Source organism: Petaurus breviceps, unplaced genomic scaffold (assembly GCF_028583685.1).
Source record: "Petaurus breviceps papuanus isolate PSGF00001 unplaced genomic scaffold, PetGlider_PUasm1.0 582, whole genome shotgun sequence".
NCBI lineage: Eukaryota > Metazoa > Chordata > Mammalia > Diprotodontia > Petauridae > Petaurus > Petaurus breviceps.
This window is the reverse complement of record NW_027186390.1, coordinates 1,694,316-1,717,909: the sequence shown is the minus strand read 5'-3', so window position 1 is coordinate 1,717,909 and position 23,594 is coordinate 1,694,316. Positions and strand designations below refer to the sequence as shown.

At 35.5% G+C, this 23,594-nt stretch overlaps 1 protein-coding gene across 1 annotated transcript in view; it reads right to left on the bottom strand.

The window, feature by feature from the left end:
* LOC138173472 (orofacial cleft 1 candidate gene 1 protein homolog) overlaps nt 1–11,550 on the bottom strand; it is a 117,585-nt gene extending 106,035 nt beyond the window's left edge. Inside the window, exons 1-3 of the mRNA XM_069103475.1 lie at nt 11,179–11,550; nt 7,035–7,101; nt 6,564–6,740 (exon numbers count right to left, since the gene is read on the bottom strand). Of these exons, the coding sequence (XP_068959576.1) occupies nt 6,564–6,740; nt 7,035–7,101; nt 11,179–11,208 (274 nt within the window). The 5' untranslated portion in view covers nt 11,209–11,550. The remainder of the gene's footprint in view (nt 1–6,563; nt 6,741–7,034; nt 7,102–11,178) is intronic.
* Nucleotides 11,551–23,594: the final 12,044 nt, after the last annotated feature.

The following is a 23,594-nucleotide window of genomic DNA, read 5'->3' as shown; positions in this document are numbered from 1 at the left end:
ACCTTAAAGTGCTAAATAAATGTGAATTGTTTTCCACACGCTTAATCAGCTATCTTGTAAATTAAAGGATCCTTTGCGGTATAGCTTGAGAGTTTAACAATCATTTGTAATGTTGTTTCTAGAAAAAATATATAGTTAATATCATTACATTTCCAAATATAATAAAATACATTGAAAAAAAACTTCAAGAAAACTTTTGAAATAAACCTTCACCTACCAAAATCTTGCTGTAGTTTCTCATAGCAACCATGCAAAGGGAAGCTAAGGGTTATGTATGTGTGATATGTTGAATCCCTCATTCCTAATGTCATGAGATCCCAATAGTGATTTAATATTTTTTTTAATTTCTCTTCTTTGTAGTACCCAGCTAGTGTGATTATTGAGAGGCATTGCAATGATGTCATAGGTTTTTTTTTCATGTTTTAGTGTTTATACAACTGTTATTTTCTAAATGCCATTCTGCTTCCAAGAGAATCACAGTTTCAGTTTGATAGGGACATTAGTGGATACATTGTAATGGGGGCGGGGGGAGAAGGAGCAGCAGGGAAGAACAATCTAGTTCAAACTCTGGAACCATTTGGAAATCATTGTAACTAGAAATATGACCAAGCATTAAAGACTTGGTTAGCTTCCTCATACATGTATCAATGTGCAGGCTTTTGCCAATTCAATCAAACCACGTGGGTACACACTGATCCCAGTTTAAAGGACTTGGCAGCAGGTTTTTTTTTCTCTTTGGTTGTTGTTTTGTTATTGTTTTTAGCAAGAAAGTAATGGCCACCAGAACTCTATTGTAATGAGGAAAGAACTCAGTGATAGTAAGATTTCATACCCCTACCTACAAATCTTAGGTTTAGATTTCTTTTTTCAAAGAGATGAGAACTGATGAATGAATTCTGAGTTCTATCTACAGAACTCAATTCCCAAGACAATAATTCAGTCATTTATACCCTGACAAGTGTTAATTTGGATGTCACTAGCCAGAAAAAGGAACAGTTCCAGCCACCTATGAATTCAATAGGTATTGTGGAACTAGGAACCTCTTAAGCCATGTGAATTTAAAACCTATTAATCTACATGGAGGAGGTGAAGGTGATTTATGTAACAGGGTCACTTACATAAGACAATGCAGTAGTGAGTTTGGCGTATCTTCTGTGTGGTGAATGTAAAGAAGCATAACATCATGGTTTTGAATCGAACCTCCTTGACTAGATGCCATTTGAAAAGTGGACAACTGGTGGGGAATCAGCTACAGAAAAAGGGTCTACAAGCTGTGAGTAATAGAGACTTCAGGGAAGGTGCATGGTCCCTGCAGACTCAAGCTCTGGTTCCCAAAGAACAGAAGTTGGATCTTGTCTTTGGAAACATGTATCAAACTTTAAGAGATCCCACATGAAGTATGAGAAGAAGACCTATCAATACGAGTCAATGAAAGAATATGCTGTTTCTCGGTGCTCGAGACAAGAAAAAGCTCTGGAACTGGGATAGAACAGATTCCTCTAGAGCGAGATGACAGCAGATGCACATAAAAAGTGTGAAAACAGCATTCAATGTATAAAATGAAAGTGCTGACTTGATCAGCATACCTGAAATGCTAGTGGAGGGAAAGTGAGGAGATGCAGAAGTTACAATGGATCACAACAAAAGTGTCAGAACTTTCTGACAATAAACAAGTTGATGTAAGATGCTACCAGGGTGATGGGGTATGAGATTTTATGTGTGACCTGACAGTATCCACTAGAAGAAATTATGTAAGACATATAAGCTATTGGTGAAAATCATACACCATCCAATAATTTTAAATATAGTTTTTATAACATCCAAATATGTATTGCACATGTGCATAAAATGTATTTATTAGGTCTACTCTATGCCTCTTTAAGATGGGTATTACATATTATGTTTCTGCATGTATATTCCTTGTATACTGGATAAAATTTAATGTGAACATGGTATACTTAAATTAATGAACACTGGATATTCTCTGTACTTGTGAAATTCCATTCAATTCATGAAGCACCTATTGAGTGTCTTCTGTCCTCATTCTTGATTTCTCTTCAACATTTGATGTTTTTCAAACAGTGGCATAAAATTTTTATGTACTTTGTTGCATACATGTTGAGTATCCTCTCCTCCTATATGCACTCTCATCTATGGGTTTTCATGACATTACTCTCTCCTATCTGACCAATCTTTCTCAGTCTCCTTTGTTGGATCCTCATTTGTGTAACAACCACTAACTACAGGTGTCTCCTAAGGCTCTGCCCTGGGCCCTTTGTATGATCTCTCTCTTTTTTTTTTTTACTAGTTCTTTTATCAGCTCTATGCAGATGACTCCCAGAGCTACCTGCATAACTCTAGTCTCTCTTCTGACTGCTAATCCTGCACTCTAGTCTCTCTTCTGAATTCTAATCCTGCATTCAGATCACTTGCTTCCTGGATATTTCAAAGTATGGCCATTTAAGACCCAAGGTGTCCAAAACAAAAATCATCTTTCCCCCAAGCACATCTTCTTCTGAACTTCCTTATTTTTGTTGAGAGTACCACCGTCTTTCTGGTCACCCAAGTTCTGGGTCTCAATGAAATCCTTAACTCTTCATTCTCATTCACCCCCATTGCAAAATCCTGGATTTTTTTCTCAACAACACCTCTCACAACTGGACCTGCTTACCCTCTCACAGGGCTACACTCCAATTCTGATCCTCACTACTTTTTGCCTAAATTACTAAAATAGTTTCCTAATTGGTCTTCCTACCTCAAGTCTTTCACTACTCTAAAACATCTTCCCCACAGCAGCAAAAGTGATTTTCACAAAGCACAAGTATATTACTCTCCCTCTCAACAAATCCCAATGGTTCTCTATTACTCCAAGGAGCAAATATAAATTCTTCTGTTTGATATTTATAACTCAGTCCCACTTCTACCTTTCCAGTCTTCTTACATATCATTCCCCTCGATGCATTGTACAGAACAATCATATTGGCTACTTGTTCCTCAAACAGGATGTTTTGCCTCCTGTCCCCATGCCTTGCACTGGTTGCCCTTCATACCTCAGGTGAACTCTTTCTCTACTTCTGCCTCTTAGAATCCCCGATTTATTTCAAAATTCAGCTCAAGTGCCACCTCCTACATTAAACTTTTCCTGATTCCCCTACTCACAACTAGCAGCTAGTGCTTTCCTTCTCAAAGTTACTCATGTGTTTGTTTTGTATAAAATATGATTTTTTTTCATATGTACCCTCATTAGAATGTAAACTTGAGGACAGGGACTTTTTCTGGTTTTTCTTTGTATCTCCAATGCTTATCACAGCACCTTATGCATAATAAATTTAATAAATCTTTGTTGGTTGGCTAACTGATTAATACTATGTTCTAAGCACTGGACATAAAGGATTAAAACAAAATAATGTCTTCCCACAGACTGTTCATAATCTCCTAGAAATAAGTAACATGGATGTAAACAAGTAATATGAAACATATGAAGACTATATACAAAGTCATTTTAATTTGGAAACCACTAACAACTGAATCAGGAAAAGCCTCTGGATATCTGTATGTATATAATTACATAAAGATTTTTTTTTACAAATATTACAAAAATGTCAGGTGTTGCAGAGAAATCAAGAAGAATGGGAACAATAGACAACAGATGCTTCATAAATTGGATGGAACTTCACAATAAGAGAAGGTAGTGTTTCAACTATATTTTGAAGGAAACTAGAAAATCTATGAGGTAAAGAGATAGAAAATTCCAGGCATGGGATGGAGACTGGGAAGGGAGCTACAATTTTGTAAAGAAACAGAGGCAGGAGATGGAACATCATGTAGGGTAAACAACAACCAAGTAGACCAGTTAGAATATAGAGTGTACTGAGGAGGAGGGGTAAAGAGGAAGGAGAAAGGGTAGGAAGAATTTTTCCATCTGGAAAAATAAAGAGATGCCAAACTGTAAAGAGTGATGTAAATGACAAAAGAAGGAGTTAGTCGGAGTTCTGTATTTTATCCCAGAAGCAATAGGGAGTTATTAAATGTAAGATGTGTAATTTGTTTTTGTTTTTATTGTAGAAAAAATATAACAGGCATGTCTGATAAGTAAATTCTACCAAACCTTATCCCAGAGTGCAATCATTCATCTGTGGAGAACAAAGGCTTCGTTTTTCATGAGTCTATCCATATAGTGAATATTGAAGAGAAAGAAACAGAGGCTTGTGGTAAAGAGCAGGCTACAAAGGGAAAAGGGGACTACAATAGCATTATCCAGGAATAGAGAAATATTAGCAACAGAGATTTTAGTCTTCTTGATAGATATGGAGTGCCACTGTAGCAAGTGAAACAAGCAGAGTAAACATTCTGGTTAATATGGAACTGAGAATTGATTATCTAAGCAAAAATCCTGGGCATGCCTTCACTGAGAACCCAAACTCTTTTTTACCTACAGAGACACTTCCTAAGGTTTTTCTATCAGTTAATAAGCATTTGGAGAAGAATGAGACTATATTCACTGAAAATGTGGGCAGTTCTTTTTTTTCTACTGTTTTACTTCACATTTCTGTCCTGAATAAATAATGTTCTATTTCTAGACCAATCAGTTGCCTTTGGTTTGTAAGCAGGCCTATAACAAGATGACTTAAGCAATAGCTAACTTTAAAAGTTCCCACGTTTTTCTTGAGTGCATGGGAGAAGGGTGAAGAGCAAGAAAGGTGATTTATCATAGAGAATTCCTACAATATGTAGGAAAAAAAGGCTTTATTCTCAGGAGTTCTTCCACTGAAGTAACTGTTCTCCTCCCTAAGATTTCCTTGTCCATCCACCACCCTTACTAAAGCTTTCCTTATGACTTTTCAAGTAGTTGACCTTGATCCTCTGGCCTAGTCCTGGTTTTTCCCTTGCAAAGAGAGAAACCAATTGGTTCAGCTTACCTAGTATAATGATATGTGCCAGCCTAGTCATATACATATATATATATATATATATATATATATATATATATATATATCCCTTCCTACTACCTAGAATCAACAACACTAAAGCCCCTCCCGGAACAAGTGATGGTCATATTCCGGACCCTTTCATTGCACTCTGCAAGATACTGTAGACTTTTGAAATCCAGGATTATTAAAAAGACTGTCTGGGGCTACAGACATCCAAATTGCATGCATACATACTCACACGAGTGGGTGCACACATGCCTGCACACACACATGCACCCAATGCCCTGCTATTCAGTAGCCTAACAAGATCAGGAACAGGTGGAAGTAATAATGAGACCAGGTTACTGGGAAGAGCAATGAGCACATCTGTACCAGATCATGCCTCATTACTTCAAAGACAGTTCTATCCCAAAAAGCTGTTTGTTCTGTGCTTGCTGTAGTGACTTTAGGTGCTGAATAATAAGGGCAAGAGGACAGATAGACGATTGAAATAACATGCTTCTTTAAGAGATATAAAAAATAACCTCTTTCCTTCTTGGAAATTTGGAATAACTCATGACTGAAGTTGAAATTGAATCTGCCATGGGGCAGATTGCAAAAACATGGAAAGTTCAGATTTATACTGAGGGGTTGACAATCTCTCCACACCCAGAAGTTTTAGGAGGGATACCTATTACCCTTGTTCAAGGAGAATGATACAGTTAATAGACTTGCTGAATTTGGAGTCAGGTAAACCTGGGTTCAAATTCTACCTTTACCAACTACTAGCTATGTGAATCTGGACAGATCACTTACCTCTCTGGGATTCAGTTCCTTATATGTGAAATGAGTGGATAAGATTAAAGGGTCTCTGAGATTCCTTCCAACTCTGAATCAATGATCTTATAAACTGATGGACCCCATTTTCAGAAATACTAATTTACTCACTTCTTTTCGGCTGGAAATGTAGACAGATGACCCCTCCCTTTTAAACTACTAGCATTTTGCTCTCCTGACACAGAAAAAAAATATTTTATATATATATATATATATATATATATATATATATAATCTTTGTTTTCACTAACCTCTAAATGAAATTTAACATTTCTTTCCATTTAAAAATAAAAACCAAAAACATTGTGCTACAAGGGGGCTTCCCCATACTTCCAAATAAATCTATGATGCACAAAAAATATTAAGAATCCGTGCTCTGAAGGCCCTTCCCAGGTCAGAGCAACAGGGTCCCAGAGGGTTGACAATGGTGTAGAGCCAACCTGTAGATGGTTGGGCAGGTGACTTTAAATGTCAGTGCCAATATTTAATCCCATTTCATCTCTTCCACACTAGAATTCTGCATTGCAAGAGAAAGCCACCATCTACTCTCAGAAAAATCAAAGTCTTAAACATATGAGGCCATTTAATGAGGCAATTACTTGCACAAGGAAGATTTATCACCTGGACGATTTTTAGGGGAACTGCAGATCCCTAAAAGTTGAGGTACAATGTATGTCAACACCCCTTACTTCCTCCTAAAAGCATGTGCAGGCAAGCTGGGCTGGAATGTGTGATGTTAACTGTGGAATGCCCAGGTTAGATCAGAAACACAGCAACTGTCACTCAGGGTGAGCATAATCAAGATTGAAATCACACCTCTTGGTTCAGCACAGGCCTGTAGCCGGAGTTTCTGTGGGTGAGCTGCAAGGGTGCTATCTGGCTTGTCATGTTTAATAACTTTCTCCTCTGAAGTCTGATATGCTGAAAGATCTGTGCTGCTGATGTTAAAAGCTGGATTTTCGATGCCTTCTGTGGCTGCTCCATCTTCTTTTGCTATAGAAAACAAGGAGGTCAGAAGAGCACATTTTACCAAAGTGTATTCCAATGACAAGCAGAAAATTCCTTCCAGTAATTCCTTTGCTCAAAGACTCAAGTGTATCGTCCTCAAATGTCGCCAAAACAGAATTAGGTTAAAATTAACTCTTAAAAAAAAGAATAAATGATTAAAATAATTACAAATTGCACCCTGACAAGCAAGAGCAAAATTTCGCCCACAGCCATTTGTCTGTAATTAGTTAATTAATCCTTACACAAATTATGAGCAATAACTCATCAAGCAAGGCTCACCCATCAGAAATTCAGCTGACTTGGATTTCTTCTGCTTAGTTTGCTTCGGAGCCTTCTGCTGGAACTTCTGGAGGGAAATTGTTAAATGAATAAATTAGCTAAAGAATGAAGATCATCATTTATGATCCACAACTAACACAGTATTTTAAATATGGGATGGCATTGAAATGTCATTTAATTTGTAGCTCTCCTAAAGGGGTCAACCACTAATTGAACAACAGCAGTGGAAGAATTAAATAAAATGGGATAAGAAAAGTTAATATAAATGCCAAACGAAGGTCACAGTAAAATACTTGTGATTTTTTTTTTATCAATTTTAATTACTGCAAAGAACCCTTAACAAATGAACAGCATTGGAAAACTTGCATTTGAGTTGAGTACTCAGTAGAGCTAGGTTAGCGTTCTGCTTCTTTGGGGTGAGAGAGATGTTCCAAGTCAAAAACTTTTTTTATTATTCTATATTTAACCCACTTTCCATAGTCTTCAGGATTTTATTATGACCATCACCAAGCTAGTAAAGAGCAAAGCACATGTCTTCATATACAACCACAAGTTTAGGGAAAGGACAAAATAATGTATAGTACTAGAAGTAGCATACTGTAATAGAAATTACAATGAGTTCATGAGATGCCACATCAGATATTACATGTCACCAAAACCCAGGATTCATTACATTTCTAGAAAACCCATTAATATTAAAATGCATAAAAAATGGTCAAAATGAAAATGAATAGCAAGAAATATTATTAGATTTCTCATACTCTTACATATTCCAAATGGGATACTGAGTAACTGTCAAACTCAAAAATCTGCAGTAGAAACTCTGTAATTCAATATGAGAAATAATTCTTATGATAACACAAGGCACTAGAGTGAGAGAGGGAAAAAAAGGCACACAATTCATGCTCCTGCAAAGTAGTTACCAGTATGCAAAAGATGGATCCATTTTAGGTTATGTCATTGATTTGATGAAGGTTCAAAATAGAATTCTAAATATCTGAAAAAAAGATTTTATCTACACTTTGATATAAACAGAAAATATGTTGACATGTAGATCAGATATTTTAATGGAGCTGCCAAAACTTCTAATAATTCACTTTGAATTCAAAAGTTCTCAATTAATTACCAACTTTTTAGAAAAAAATATGTCATTCTTTCAATTATATTTATTTCCAAAGGATATACTTAAGACTGAACTAATGAATCTATTATTATGCAGTTAGACTAATTAATTATTTTTCTTAGAACTTTTTGATTAACAGTATTATAGAAAAAGTAACATTCTGTGTACAATAAAGACAACTTAATATCATTAAAATTATTAGAAATGATAAATTTCTAATTCAATAAAATGAAACCTGAATAAAAATATTAAAATATTTTTTGTTATTTAAAAAAGGTAGTCTAAAATGTCCAAAATCAAGAGAAATTCAGATAAATTTCAAAGATTTTCATCAAAAGAGAATGAATATATCAAACCTTTGGGGGGGAATTCAATATTTAGAAATTATGCTTAAAAGTTTTATGTAATGAAACAATTCTGACATTTAATTTTGAAATATATATTGAATTGAGAAAGTACTGTTTGATGTACCAAGTAATGTGTAAAATCTTTTATAAGGTTTAAGTGGTTCTTCAACAGATTATAGCATGCTCCAAAATATGACATTATGCCATAGAAATACATAGTAAATATATGCTGCAAGTAGTAATTGGGGGGGAAATGCCGGCATACCAATTTACCAGTTCCCTCAAATTTTTTTTTTTTTGCTTTTTGGAGGGGGGAAGGGAGGGCAATTGGGGTTAAGTGACTTGCCCAAGGTCACATGGCTAGCTTTTGTGTTAAGTGTCTGAGGTCAGATTTGAACTCAGGTCCTCCTGACTCCAGGGCCAGTGCTCTATTCACTTTGCCACCTAGCTGCTCCCCCTCAATTTTTAAGATTAAAAAAAAATAGGCTGTATTCACTGAGGCCTATGATTGTGAACTTTTCTAAGCAATACTTTACAATGTCATCCACTGTTCCTACATTTTACAAAATAGCAGAAGAAGTCTGATTGTGTTCTCAAAGTCTTCAACTGAGGACAGTTGATTTCTTCACATTGCTCAGTAGCTTGTCACTTTTCTCATTTCGGCTTCTGATATGTGTTTAAAAATATCTTGATGCAACTTATTAACAGGTACCTCTTCTTTGTAAAGAACTTCAAAGGAAATAAGGCATTTGCCACTAGTGCAATGAGGGTCTCCCAGATGTTTTTATAACTTCACATATTGATAATGAAAGCAATATGTGGTTTTCAAAGACAGATTCTTCTGAAAGACAACAAGATAATGGTGCAATTTTTATTTGTGGCCTAGGTACTCTACACAAGTTCTATCACTTTTTGCTTCAGAAGAAATTGAGAACTATTTCCCACTCCTAGCCTTTTGCCAGTTCTCTTACTCTTTTCTCTCCTTTACACATGGGCACCTTTAAATAGTGTAAATTGCATTGTGTCCCCCATCTTGTTTTAGTTTTCTCTTTCCTGATGAAGCTTTCACTTCTTAGAATTCCGGAACAAAATTATCCTCACTCACATTTTACATTCATCTCCTCATTAGTCACCAGTAGTTAAGTTCATGTATTTATGCAAATTTATGCCTAAAGTAATTGTTCTTTAATAAGTTCACATGAATCTGATATCTAAACTAAATTCTAGAATTAAAGAAAAAGCTTCTGGTCATTATCTTCTTTCTTCTTTCCAGCCTATGTTTTAGTGTCAACCACACCTATCCACTTTCCATCATCACCATCATCATCAATCACAAAAAAAAATTTATTTTATACACTTCTGCAGATAGTTTGTTGAATACTGAATATAAAGGAATGGTAGCATGGTAGTAGTGGCATTCCAAGTGTGACTCCCACCAAAAAGATGAGAATGAGATAACAATAATCTCCAAACTACTTGGAATGAGAAGCCTTCAAAATATAGAGAGCATCCAAAGAAATCAAAATCCCATGAGAATAGGGTGAATTTCATGTCATACTATCCACTATTGGAATTATCCTGCGGATGATGTCAATGAGCCTGTTAGAAGATAAGCTTATATATCCCGATATTTTAATTCAATTACAAAAAAATAGTCATTTTATCCACTTGTACTATAGTTCACAAAACATTAAATATATACAAATAAGCCCAAGGTGCTGCTTTGTGCTAGAGCTATTTCTATCAGAACTCCATTGAAAATGTTAAGGAAATAAAGCAACAACAACAAGATAAAAAATGCCAGAAATGAACAAATTTATTGTGAATAAGCCAAAGCTGATAATATATGGCCCTGGTTTGTTTTCAAAGATATGCTACTTCTTCTAGTGTCTTTTCTCCTTGGAAAAAAATATCTGAAGGAAAAAAAAAAGGTCATTTTTGCTATGCTCTCTTGTTAATGTGAGCATTATGTTGTAGATGGAAGAAGACAGGCAATAACTATTGATACAAATGCAGGGGAGAACTACTTTTCCCAAAATGTTAACAGTGTTTTGGGTTTTCAGTGATATGTCTTGCCTCTTTGCCATTTAAAATGCAACAAACCTTCTCTGATTCTGACTCTTCCACCTAGAAATAAAATCTTTGGGAGAACGGCAAGCATAAACCACACACACAAACCTCATTTATAACCAGTGACAACCCAAACCGATGAAGTTTTTAAAAGAATGTGATTGTTGTCAGAAGGAATTGGGCACAACAATGCCAAGTTCATCTCTGGATCCACTCAAAGTCCAGGCTGAGGGGCTCTGGGAGCGCTGCTGCAAGGCTGGTGGGCACAGACCAGCAAGAAAGTGAATTTTGCATACTGTACGGATCATCGCTCAGTTCAGGGCAGTCAGATTGAATCTGTGATCAACCAATTGTGCTTCATGAAACCGTCAGCCCTCATTTGTGTCTAGCTGTTTTGCTCTGCCCAGCTGTAAACAAGCCGTGCTCTGAGCTGTCTCCCTCTCCTTATCTGCTCCCAGAGATCACACAGATAGAGCTCATCAGCCGCTATAGAGTTAAAATTAAAGTTACTGCTTCCAGACAGCAGTCCCCATGCAAGCAGGAAGTCAAAAAGAAGAGCAACTTCGGAATGACATAATTTAAGTCCCTTTTAGGGAAGGCATACCTCAGATTCATACACATCCTGGCATGGCATGTCTCTTCCATGAAATTAGATTAGGTGCTCCTAAAGGAAACATCTATTCCCAACATCAGCAAACTAGCTCGGCAGGCTTGTCCAGGCTTTCTTTGCTTTATGGGGCGTTTTTTGTAGATGTGCATGTCTGTGTGGTGGTGGTGGTGGCAAAGTTTTCCTCTTTTGGGGTTTGGCCTGAATATAGCCAAAAGAAAAGTTGGAAATATTGTCAGCCTGGTCTGGGTCCAAGTAAACTTAACAGTGCCTGAAATGCTCTATGGAGCATAATGAGGGTAAATAGAGACAGGTATTCTGGCTTCTGTTCTCCTGCACTCCAGCAAGGAAGGTATTTGCATTAAACTGGTGGAGAGTCAGTATTTGAAAGGGCAAAATATCCTATGGAAAATAAAATCTCACTGAGACTATTATTTTTTCCTCCTCAAATGGCATAAAAGTATTATTCGGTATTCACCACATTTAATTCTCCTAACCAGCTGGTATGTCCCTGTTAAGACTTTCATTTATGCAGCTGAAGTTGGATCCTTTTCTGTTCTCTGAGCCTATTACTTTGACTACTTAAGGGATAACAGCCAAAATGAAACAGCTTGTAATTTGCACCTGTCTGCTTTAAGCATTGCATGGTAGATTATGTGGAGAGCAAACCTTCCTGCTAATGAGAATGACACTTGGTAGAGTCGAATGCAGTTGGGTTGCACAGTTGTGTAATAGTTGGCTTTTGCAAGGGGGAGCAGGGTGGGGTAGGGAGAGGAGAGAAACGTATTATTTGGGGAGGGGGAGGGGCATTGTAATTGACCTGATAGCAACTTAAAAAGTGAAAAAGCACACATTTCTTTTAGATAGACATTACATTATGAATCTAAGAGCAAAATTAAATTATGTGAGATTTAAATGATTGAATTGCTCCAAGGATCGCTGAATGATGCAATGTAGCCAAGAAGTGAATTAAAATATGAAATACCACACATGAGAAAGGAAAACAAATACTCCAAATCATTTCCAAGCCCTCCAAATACAATCTTAGTTATGGGGACTCTCTCTTTGTGGTGAAATTTTCCTATAGGGAAAGGCAAAAAGAGGTTTACATTATTTACATTTCAGAAAACAGATTCAAGACTATGAAACAGAGGGAAATGACTGAATGTGAACCAAAAGGGTGGGTAGATGGCCTTTAAACAAATTATTAATGAAGTGCATTTAAAATAAAGCTTAAATTAATGCCTCCAGAAGTTACAAAAAATACAAAACAGAAACAATTAAACATATCCCATTCACTTTCATATGAGTCATGAATAAATTCTCCATTGCTGCCACAGTGGCTCTGATGCTCCCTAACACTCCATAGAAGGACACTATACCCTTCCTTTCTTTCCTTTTCTTTTCCTCAAAGAACAAATACTAAATACTGATCAACAGTGGTGAAATTTTAAATCCCCCTGCCAGTAAGAAAGGATCTAGCTGAAATGGAGTAAAACTCATTTCTGACTTATATTTTCCTGATCTTTCTTTCCTTATAAAAAAGACCAAAAACAAAAACCAGAAGAAAAAAAAAACACCTCTCTCAACAACTTGCCAGGACCACAAGTTTTCAGTACTGAAGCTATGGGCATGCAAATTTAAAAAAAATAAAAGAAACCCCGAGGGCAATCAGTGAAGTAAAACACTGGTGATGCATGAGGAGCCCCTAAATTGCTCACACTGGCACTTCCTGTTGAAACAATCACCAATACCAATGATGGGTTAAATGAAGTTGAGGTGGTCGAGGCCGTGGTCTCACTAGTAATTAATGGACTTTAATATGGCTGTTGGCACACATCTTGCATGACAGATAATGTTCCAACATGTCAGCGATAGGACCTTTCAGCACAGCTTTAGGGGCTCCACCAGGCCCTGCCAGAGGTTGGTTAGGTCAAAGGGTTGAACCATGTGTAATTCAGAACTGAGGAGGTCCCACGGTCACTCCACAAAAACAATTACACTACTTATTCCACTCTATCCCCTGCCTGAAACTCACAAGCCTCACAGTTTCAGTGCAGTCAATCTCATTCTGCCCTTGGGCTATAAACCACATGAAAATATGTGGTGCTGTGTTTATAAATCTAATCAAAAATAGAAACAGTAGACAGGCACCGTGAGGTCCTACTATGGATCCTGGGAATTCTCTAAAATTCTGAAGGCACTTTTGTTTAACTTCTATAGACCCTCTTCTGCTACTACATTGTCTGCTATAGTCGTTAATCATCCCCTTTACTTGTCAATGCTACAAAGGAGGCTACATTTCTGCTCACTTCTGAACAGCCTGTTTATGAATAATATTATTAAAAACAAAGACTATAAGATTGCTTAAAAAAAAGAGTTGGTCACTACTATATTTATCTTCCCTTTCTATCTATGTCCCTGGCTCCTTGCCTTTAGATTAAAGAAGACTTAAATTAAACCCACCTAAGAAAGAAAAATAAAATGCCATGTAAACCTGACTAAAATTGTCCCAACCAAAATATGTACTAAGCGGTTTCTGGTTGCAGACAGCTGCTCACACAGCCTCGACAGTCCTGAGAAAACCAGGCAGTAAAACAAACAGGAATTGGCACTTATTCTTTCCCCCATCAGCTTCCAAGTAAGTCAAGATCTATTGCACATATACAAAATGTGGTACAATGGGTATTCTTTAGGGAACAGTTCTGGACTCTGGGTAGACAACCTCAATTTTCTCTTATCCCTTTAGATGATCCTGTCAGATCACCTTGAAGTAACAATGAAGAGTGGCTGCTAATATATTTATCATGAAGAAAAATAAGAGACCTTGACATTAAGAGTCATGACTTTTCATAAAATTGCAATATTGCCATTGGGTTTACTTCTACAACCCTTCCAAATACAAAACTTCTGATTAAGTTGTTAAGTGCACAGATAGAAGTATCAAACAGGAAAATGTCCTGAGACAGCATTAACTTGTTAACACAAAAAATATGATATTTTATGGCTTTGTATGTCTAAACAAACCCTAAAATTTATTTTGACTTGTACATAAATCAAACCAATAGGGGATTTAGCATTTAATAAATGCATGAGATCAATCACTTTATGACTAAACTTTACATGTTTACAATGATTATAAAAAACAGACCAGGAAGTATATGTGTAAATGGGGGCAGGAGGAAGAAGAGAGGGAGTGAGAGGAGTTAAGAATAAATAGAAACAAAAAATAAAATAAACAAAGAACAATAATGCTAACCTTCCTTAGATTACTGTAAAAATTCAACAGTTTTCTTTTTATTCTTGAAATATGTACTTCTGAAAATAGCTGTTAAAATATTCAGAAAACAGAATCAAAGGAGCTAAATACTCTAGGTGGGGTGCACTGTATTCAATATATAGGATGGTTTCTATCCATATCAATCAGTCATATCTAAAACAAAACAAAAGCTATTGTCTAAGCTAAAACCTAAAATGGAAAAAAAAATAAAAATCATTGACTTTTCTATTGTTGTACTTACCTTTTATTTAAAAATTATTTTTTTAAGATGATAGAGTAAAGGAAAGGAAAGAAGTATGGAATTTTGATAGAAAATTATAGTAACATGTGTTACATTAAAATGAGTAGATGCTATCCTATTAGCAGGAAGTTGAATATAACTACTTCTTTTCTCTCCATGTCACAGCATCTGAAGAATAATCTCAAAATTGGGTAGAAATCTGTTATATATTGACCCATTATGGTTTTATCTCCTACTCTCTCAGTGAAGAGCTAGATTTGACAGTGCATATCAGTATTCCATTACACAATAATATGTAAAGTTTGCTCACATCATTTTCTCCATAAATTCACCTTATAGACCCCTGATCTGACATAGCAACAAGAATCACTTATAAAATGAACGGGTTGCTCAGAAAACTTTCATATATTGAATATCTTCTCAAAGAATATTGTTTTTTTTTTCAAAACAAAATAAGATCTTTATTAACTAAACTAAGTTTTTTATACAAATGTCAATGCTAATAATTTCAAATTAGCATAGTTAATGGAAAGTAATTATGCAAAATTTAGTAGGTCTGTGAAATTCTAATATAAGGTAAATCTGGTCACTTACTCATGTAAAAGCTTTCATTTATTTCAATGAGTGGGAAAATTAAAAATTGGCTCCAGGATAAATGGTCAGGTTTTAATAGAGGGAGTTGAAAACAAAACTAAATAGCCAATGGCATATCTTAATCACTCCCCATCTTCCATGATGAAGGAACCCAAAGGACTGGGTAGAAGGGGGAAGGAAAATCAAGGAATACAATCTATTTTCCCTCATGCAGACTGCTACAATTATATACCCAGGTTGGTCACTTCTACTACAAATAAAACTCATGCATTCAAGAAGGATGGAAAATGAGGGAAAGTGTTCATAGCAGACAAAATTGAGTGAGTTCTGTGGCTTTTCACTTTTATGCTGATTCTTCTTTTACCACATGACTAATGTGGAAATATGTTTAATATGATAATATAAAGATAGCCTATATCAGATTACATACTGTATTGAAGGGGGAGAAATAGAGCATGGAGGACTTAGAACTCAAAATATTATAAAAGTGAAAATTGATAACTAAAAATATTTTTAAATAATTAAATTTTAAAAATTGAGAGAGTTCACCCAAAATCTCAAATAAAGTACTTTCCTTTGGGTAGCATGTTACTAGCTACCTTGGTAGAATGGGATCGAGATTATAGCTTTTAATAAACATCAGCAATAATAACCAGCCATGATTGGGGGGAGAGTTGTGTAGAAAAGACATAAAAAATCTGACCAATAATACAGTATTTCCCTACATCCTCTCTGACTCTCTTTTCTTCCACAGATTACTATATCTTGGATATTCAAAATGCTTGTGATTGGTTTTGTTTGTTTTCTCCCCATTCCCATCCTAGGGAAAATCTAGGGAAGTGATAATTCTCTGTGATTATGCCTAACTTGGAATATATAATCAGACAAGATTTCAGTTGTGAAAGCATTTAGAAAGTACTTTGGTAAGGAAAGATGAATATACTGGGAAATACATAAGATGCAGCAAAAAAAAAAAAGTTATGACAAAATACAACACCCATTCCTATTTAAAAAACAATAGAAAGAATAGGAATAAATGGAGCCATCCTTAAAATAAGTAGCATCTACCTTTAACCTTCAGCAAGCATTATATGTAATGGAGATAAGTTAGACGCATTTCCAATAAGATGGGTGGTGAAACAAGGATGTCTGTTATCATCACTCATTCCATAGGGTACTAGAAATGTTCGCTTTAGCAATAAGAGAAGAAAAAGAAATTGGAGGAATTATAAAAGGAAAAGAAGAAACTAAGTTATCATTCTTTGTAGATGATATGATGATACAGTTAGAGAACCCTAGAGAATCAAGTAAAAAATCTACTTGAAATAATAAACAACTTTAGCAAAGTTGCAAGATATAAAATAAACCCACATAAATCATCAGTATATATATATATATATATAAAACTAACAAAGCCCAACAGGAAGAGATAGAAAGAGAAATTCCATTTAAATTTACTGTAGACATTATAAAATATTTGGGAGTCTACTTGCCAAAACAAACCCAGGAACTATATGAACACAATTATAAAACACTTTTCACAAAGTCAGATCTAAATCATTGGAAAAACATCAATTGTTCATGGGTAAATTGAGTTAATATAATAAAAATGACAATTCTACCTAAATTAATTTACTTATTCAGTGCAATACCAATCAAACTATCAAAAATTACTGTACAGAGCTGGAAAAATAATAATAAAATTCATCTGGAAGAACAAAAATTTCAGAATATCAAGAGAATTAATGAAAAGAAATATTAGGGAAGGTGGCCTAGCCATACCATATGTAAAAATGTACTATAAAGCAGCAATATCAAAACTAGTTGGTACTGGCTAAGAAATAGAGGAGTAGTAGATCAGTGGAAGAGGTTAGGTACACAAGACAGTCGTCAACAACTATAGCAATCTATTGTTTGATAACCCCAAAGACCTCAGTTTCTGGGATAAAAACTCACTATTTGACAAAAAACTGCCGGGAAAATATGAAAATAGTATGGCCAAAACTGGGTATAGATCAACATCTGACACCATATACCAAAATAAAGTCCAAATGGGTACACAATTTGGATATAAAGGCTGATACTATAAACAAATTAGGAGAGCAAGGAATAGTTTGCCTGTAAGATTTATAAAGATTGGAGGAATTTATGTCCGAATGAGAGAGAGAACATTATGGAACTCAAAATGGATAATTTTGATTACACTAAATTGAAAAATTTTAGCACAGAAAAAGCCAATGCAACCAAGATTAGGAGACAAGCAGAAAACTGGGAAAGAATTTTTACAACTAGTGTCTCTGATAAAGGTGTCATTTATGAAATATAGAGAGAAATAAGGCAAATTTATAAGAATACAAGTCATTCCCTGATTGATAAATCGTCAAAGGATATGAACAAGCAGTTTTCAGAGGAAGAAATTAAAGCTATCTATGACCATATAAAAATGCTCTAAATCACTATTGATTAGAGAGATGAAAATCAAAACAACTCTGAGGAACCAAATCACATCTATCAGATTGACTAACATGACAAAACAGGAAAATGCTAAATGTTGGAGAAGATGTGGGTAAGTTGGAACACTAATTCATTGTTGGTGGAGTTGTGAGTTAATCCAACCATTCTGGAGAACAATTTGGAGCTATGCCCAAACATCTATAAAAAACTGTGCATACCCATTGACCCAGCAATAGAATTTCTAGGGCTATATCCCAAAGAGATCATAAAAATCAGAAAAGGACCCACAAATAAAAAAATATTTATAGTAGTTCTTTTTGTGGTAGCCAAGAACTGGAAATTGAGGAGATACCCATCAATTGGGGAATGACTGAACATGTTCTGGTATATGAATGCAATGGAATACTATTTTGCTATAAAAAATGAAGAACAGGCAGACTTCAGAAAAACATGGAAGGACTTATATGATCTGATGCTGAATGAATTGAGCAGAACCAGGAGAACATTGTACATAGTAACAGACACAGTGTATGCTGATTGATTTTGATAGACTTAATGCTTCTCAGCAATGCAAGGAACTAAAACAATTCCAAAGGACTCATGATGAAAAATGCCATCCACATTCAGAGAAAGAACTATGGAGTCTGAATGTAGAGTGAAGTAGACTTTTTTCTTTTTTGTTTTGTTCTGTTTTCTTTCTCATGGTTTCTTTAGTCAGGAAAAATGACTAATGTGAAAATATGTTTAATAGGAATGTATGTATAGAGCCAATATCAGATTGCATGCCATCTTGGGGAGGGAGGGGGAGAAAATTTAAAATCTTATGGAAGCGAATTTTGAAAATTAAAAATAAATTAATAAATTGAGAAAAAAGTTAATGATTTTTTTATTTTAAAAATATTTTTTGATACTATTACAGAGTAACCTATAGAAAAAGTCTTCAAATAACAATACTCACTAGAAGAGAATTCAGTCAATCAGTAGATATTTATCAAGTTTAAGCCTTGAGCAGCTTTGCTTGCTAGGTATGTATGACTCTAGATTGGTGAAGAGAATGCTGAACACAATGTGATATGTAAGAGGGTGAGGTCGAGTTGATTAGAGAGTTTTGGAAAGGAAACACTTTTCTTCCTTTGGGTAAGGGCATGCATTTTGCCAGACTTCTCTTTGAGAATGACTTCCAGATATGTGAAAAAGGAGATAAAGACTTTGGAAGCTATAAACATGTAGGGAAGTTGAACTTTGGGAAATTTCCTCTTGGATGAGATTTAGGCCTCTGTCTTGATTAAACTGAAATATCATATTGCTCCCATCTAAAAAGAACATTTACTTTTGTGTATTTTTTGGCATATTCAAATCTGTATAACCACTCCAATTTCTATTTACTAATCACTTAGATAAACTGATTTATTGAGTATCCTCAATAATGGTCTTTTATCTAACTAGCATTTGCTAGGAATGGGGCAAACCTGCAGATGTAAGCTTGGCATAAACATCCTACTTTTAGAGATAGTAGCCAGGGAAGTAGCTTTTTGTTTTGAACCAAAATCAAGTCCTTAGACCAGAAGTGTTTTTTGGAGTGTGATAATATATATATATATATATATATATATATGTATGTATGTATATATATATATATATATATGTAATCCTAGACTAGTACTCTGCTCAGAAACTACAGAACAGAACAGCCAGTCTCATGGTCCTTCACTGTCCTCAAGGCAGGAATCACAGTGTTCCTTGGAGAGAAGTTAGTAAGTTAAAAACCATGTATTAAGCACTTACTATATATCAGGCACTGTGCTAAGCATTACAGACAGGAAGAAAGCCTGTCTCCCCTCTCTTCCTTCCCAAAAAAGGACTCTATTCTCAAGCTCAGTCTAATTCAGAAGATAATATGCAAATGACTATGTACAAATAAGACATAAACAGGATAAATGGATATAATCATAAAAAAGAAGGAGCTAGTATTGAGGGAGATTGGGAAAGGAACTTAAAGAAGCCAAGGAAGCCACAGAAGACAGGAAGATGAAGATGAGGGAAAGCTTTCATTTCAAGCATGTGGAATACTCAATGAAAAGGCCCAAAGCTGGAATACAAAATGATGTGTGTGGGGAACAGCAAGGAGGTCAATGTAACTTGATCCCAGAGCACACAGATAAGAGAAAGCTATAAGAATGTTGGGAAGGCAGGAAAGGACCAGGTTATAAAAGGTTTTAAAAGTCAAAAACAGGGTTTGATCCTGGAGTTTAAAAGGGAGGCACTAAAGTTTACTGAGTTAATGGTATAGTCAGACCTACATTTTAGAAAAATCACTTTGGCAGTTTAAATGAAGATATACTGGAATAGGGAAAACTGACATATGGAAACTAAAATTTAGGCTATTGTAATAGTTCAGGTGTGAGTTGATGTGGGTATGTATCAGCACTATGTAGCAGTGTTAGAAAAGAGAAGGGGAAAGAGACTAGAGATGTTTGTATCAACATAACTTGGCAATAATTGGATATTGAGAGTGATTAAGAGCAAGGGGTTGAGGATGAAACCTGGGTTGCAAGCCTTGGTGACTTGGAGGATGATGGTATCCTCAACAGTAATAGGAAAATTAGGAAGAAGGAGGTCTTGGGGAAAAAAAAAACAATGTTCATCTAGACATGTTGAGTTTAAGATATCTACAGAATACATAGTTCAAGATGTGCAAGATGCAGTTGGATATATGAAACTAGACCTAAGAAAAAGGATTAGTAGAAGATAAAGAGATTTGTGAATTATCTGTATAGAGATAAAAAGTGAAATCACAGAAGCAAATGAGATCAGAGGGTGAAATACTATAGAGGAAAAAAAGAGGGCCCAGGAGAGAGCCTGAGCCTCCCAGGTCCATGGTTAGTTGAAATGATCTGGGTAAAGATCCAGCAAAGGAGACTGAGAAGGAGCCATGAGATAGATAGGCAGAAAACCAGGAGAGCGAAGTGTCACAAAAATCTAGAGAGAACAGAGTATCAAGGAGATGGTGGACAAGTATAAAAGACTGTGGAGAGATCAAGAGAGATGAGAATTGAGAAAAGGGTCTTTAGATCTGTGAATTAGGAGAGCTTTGATAACTAGAGAGATGTCCATGGAATCCAATGAAGTCGAGCAACACCAAGAAGAAGGAGAGTGGAGGTAAAGATTCCAGAGATATGTATTGTCTCTGTTTCCCTTAAGCTACTTTCAGAAAACCCATGTGTACAGAAACATATTACACACACACACACACACACACACACACACACACAAGTAAGTTTAAATAACATTATTATTACCATTTTTTCTCTTACTTTTCTTAAATCTAGATGAGTACTCATCAAACTACAGGACAAAGGCCAAATCTGACTTCTACTTGTTTTTATATGACCAGCAAGATAAAAATGTGTGTTTTTTTCTTTTCCATTTTTAAATAATTGTATTTAGAATTGTTTTTAGATTGTTGTATTTTAAAATGTTATTTTATTTATTTTATTTTATTTTAAATTGTTGTATTTTATTGTATTTTAAAGTGTAAACACCATTCTTAGCTTGAAGGGAACAATGACAGGCCAGGGCCAAATTTGTAGTTTGACAAATCCTAGTTTAGACAATGAATAAAGCATTTTGTCTTACTGGGGAGCTAAGTCACCAAAAAATTATAAGGTATAGATCCATCCCTCAAAGAGTGTTAAATTTTAAACAGAAAGACAAGATAGTTGTTAATGAAACAGTTAAATAGCAATACAATGCTGTATGTGACAATCTTCTAAAAGGAATAACACAAAAAAATAGAAATAGATCAGGCTGTATTCGTGGAAAGCTTCATGAAGGAGGTGAAAGTTTAATCAACCCTAGGATCCAACTTAGTATAGTATAGTGGGGCTATTGGTCTAAGTGGCAAAGAAAGTGTGAGCAAAGCTATGAAGGCAGAAATGAACATGATGTGAGTAGAACTTGTCATTGAGCAATGAATAGAATATGTCTGTGATTAATAACCTAGTGGCAAAAAGAAATCCTACCATTTATGTGGGTGCATAGTAAAAGCATGGATCCAGTCAGAAAATTGATTTCTTTGCTAAATTAAGGTCTACAGACCCTAAAGAAAATAGACCATAGCACATAAGGCCTATTTCTAACAGAAGGCCCAGAAAGAGTAGAACACATAATGAATTTAAAGATTAACTATTTTTTAGCCTGTCAGAAACACCAGATTTAATGAATGAATTAGCCAAGGCCATCATAAAGGCTGATTCACCACCTCTGTTAAATCAGTGATTTAACAGACTTCCTCTAAATACAATGAACTGAAAATGTGCATTCTCTATGGAACTCTGAAGAGCATTTTAAACCCTTCCCAAGCTGGTGCCAGATATTTGTGATATTACTTTACCTCATGGTTATGGTCCCAGATATTTGACTCCCTTCTGCTCCCTGAATTTGCTTTTCGTTCTCCCTCCTCCATATCTTTGCACTATCCCTCATGCTGGGAAAATACTCCTTATTCCTCTTCAGCTCTTAGCACCCTAAGCTTCCTTCAAGGCTCAGCTCAAGTATTTGATCAATCTTCACTAATCCTTCTTCCTGTTAGTTCTCTTGATCAACTGAAAAGCCCAACTACCAACTGAGTCAGTTTGATAAATCCATTTACATTTATCGAGGACATGGGAAGAACAGCCACAAATGTGAAAAATAGGACAAATTTTTCGGGATTTCTAAAAACAATTTTAATTATTAATAACAGTGGAGGGTTAACTGGAAGAGAATTAAATTGGGTTCCAGAGGGCTAGGTTAAAATACTGGCTCTGCTGCTTACTTCCCATTTGATTGAGACTAAGTGAGCTAGAGTGGATGACGATTTACCCACCTAACTGATCTGTGAATTCATCACCTGTGCTTTTATGTGTACTTATCTATTTCTGTGTTGTATATGTAACAGACTATAAACTCCTTGAGGCCAGAGACTATTGGATTGGCATCTCCAGCTCCTAGTCAGTGCTAGTAGCCATTCAATAAGTGCTTTTTGAATTTTTGATTAATAAATGTTTGGGCAATTAAATTTAAATTACTTAAATCAAGGAAACAGGGAGTTTAAAGCACAGCAGAAACATTCTGATATTCTGATAACATTAAAAAATGATCCTTTGAACTTACAAATGTCATTAATCCTCTCTTGGGTTTGTGTACTTTGAAATTGCTATGGATCCATGATCTTATTACAGTGGAAATTGCCTCCTTTGGTACAAATTATAAGTATTAGCTATCGATAATATACTGAATCGGAGTCAGAACTTAAAACATTTTTGTCAATAACTTGGACAAAGGCAGAAGAGGCATGCTTGTCAAATTTGGGAGGAATTGCTATTACACTGACTGACAACCAGGATTCAAAAAAGTCTTGACAAGCTAGATCAGGCATAGGGAACCTGTAGTCTCGAGGGCCACATGTGCCCCTCTAGAACCTCAAGTGTAGCCCTCTGACTGAATCAAACTTCACAGAACAAATCTCCTTAATAAAAGGATTTGTTCTATAAAATTTGGACTCAGTCAAAAGGCCACAAACAAGGAGCTAGAAAGCCACATGTGATCTCAAGGCTGTAGGTTCCCCACACCTGAACTAGATCAATGCATAAAACAAAAAAAAAAGATGAAATACAATAGAGATAAATATAAAATATTTGGGGCTCAAAAATCAAATTCATAAGTAAAAAATGGGAAAGGTATCACTAAACAGCTATTGGGAGGTCGTAGTGAGCTGTGAGATCTATATGAGTAAATATTGTATTAAAGAAAGAGAAAGGAAGGAAGGAAGGAAGGAAGGAAGGAAGGAAGGAAGGAAGGAAG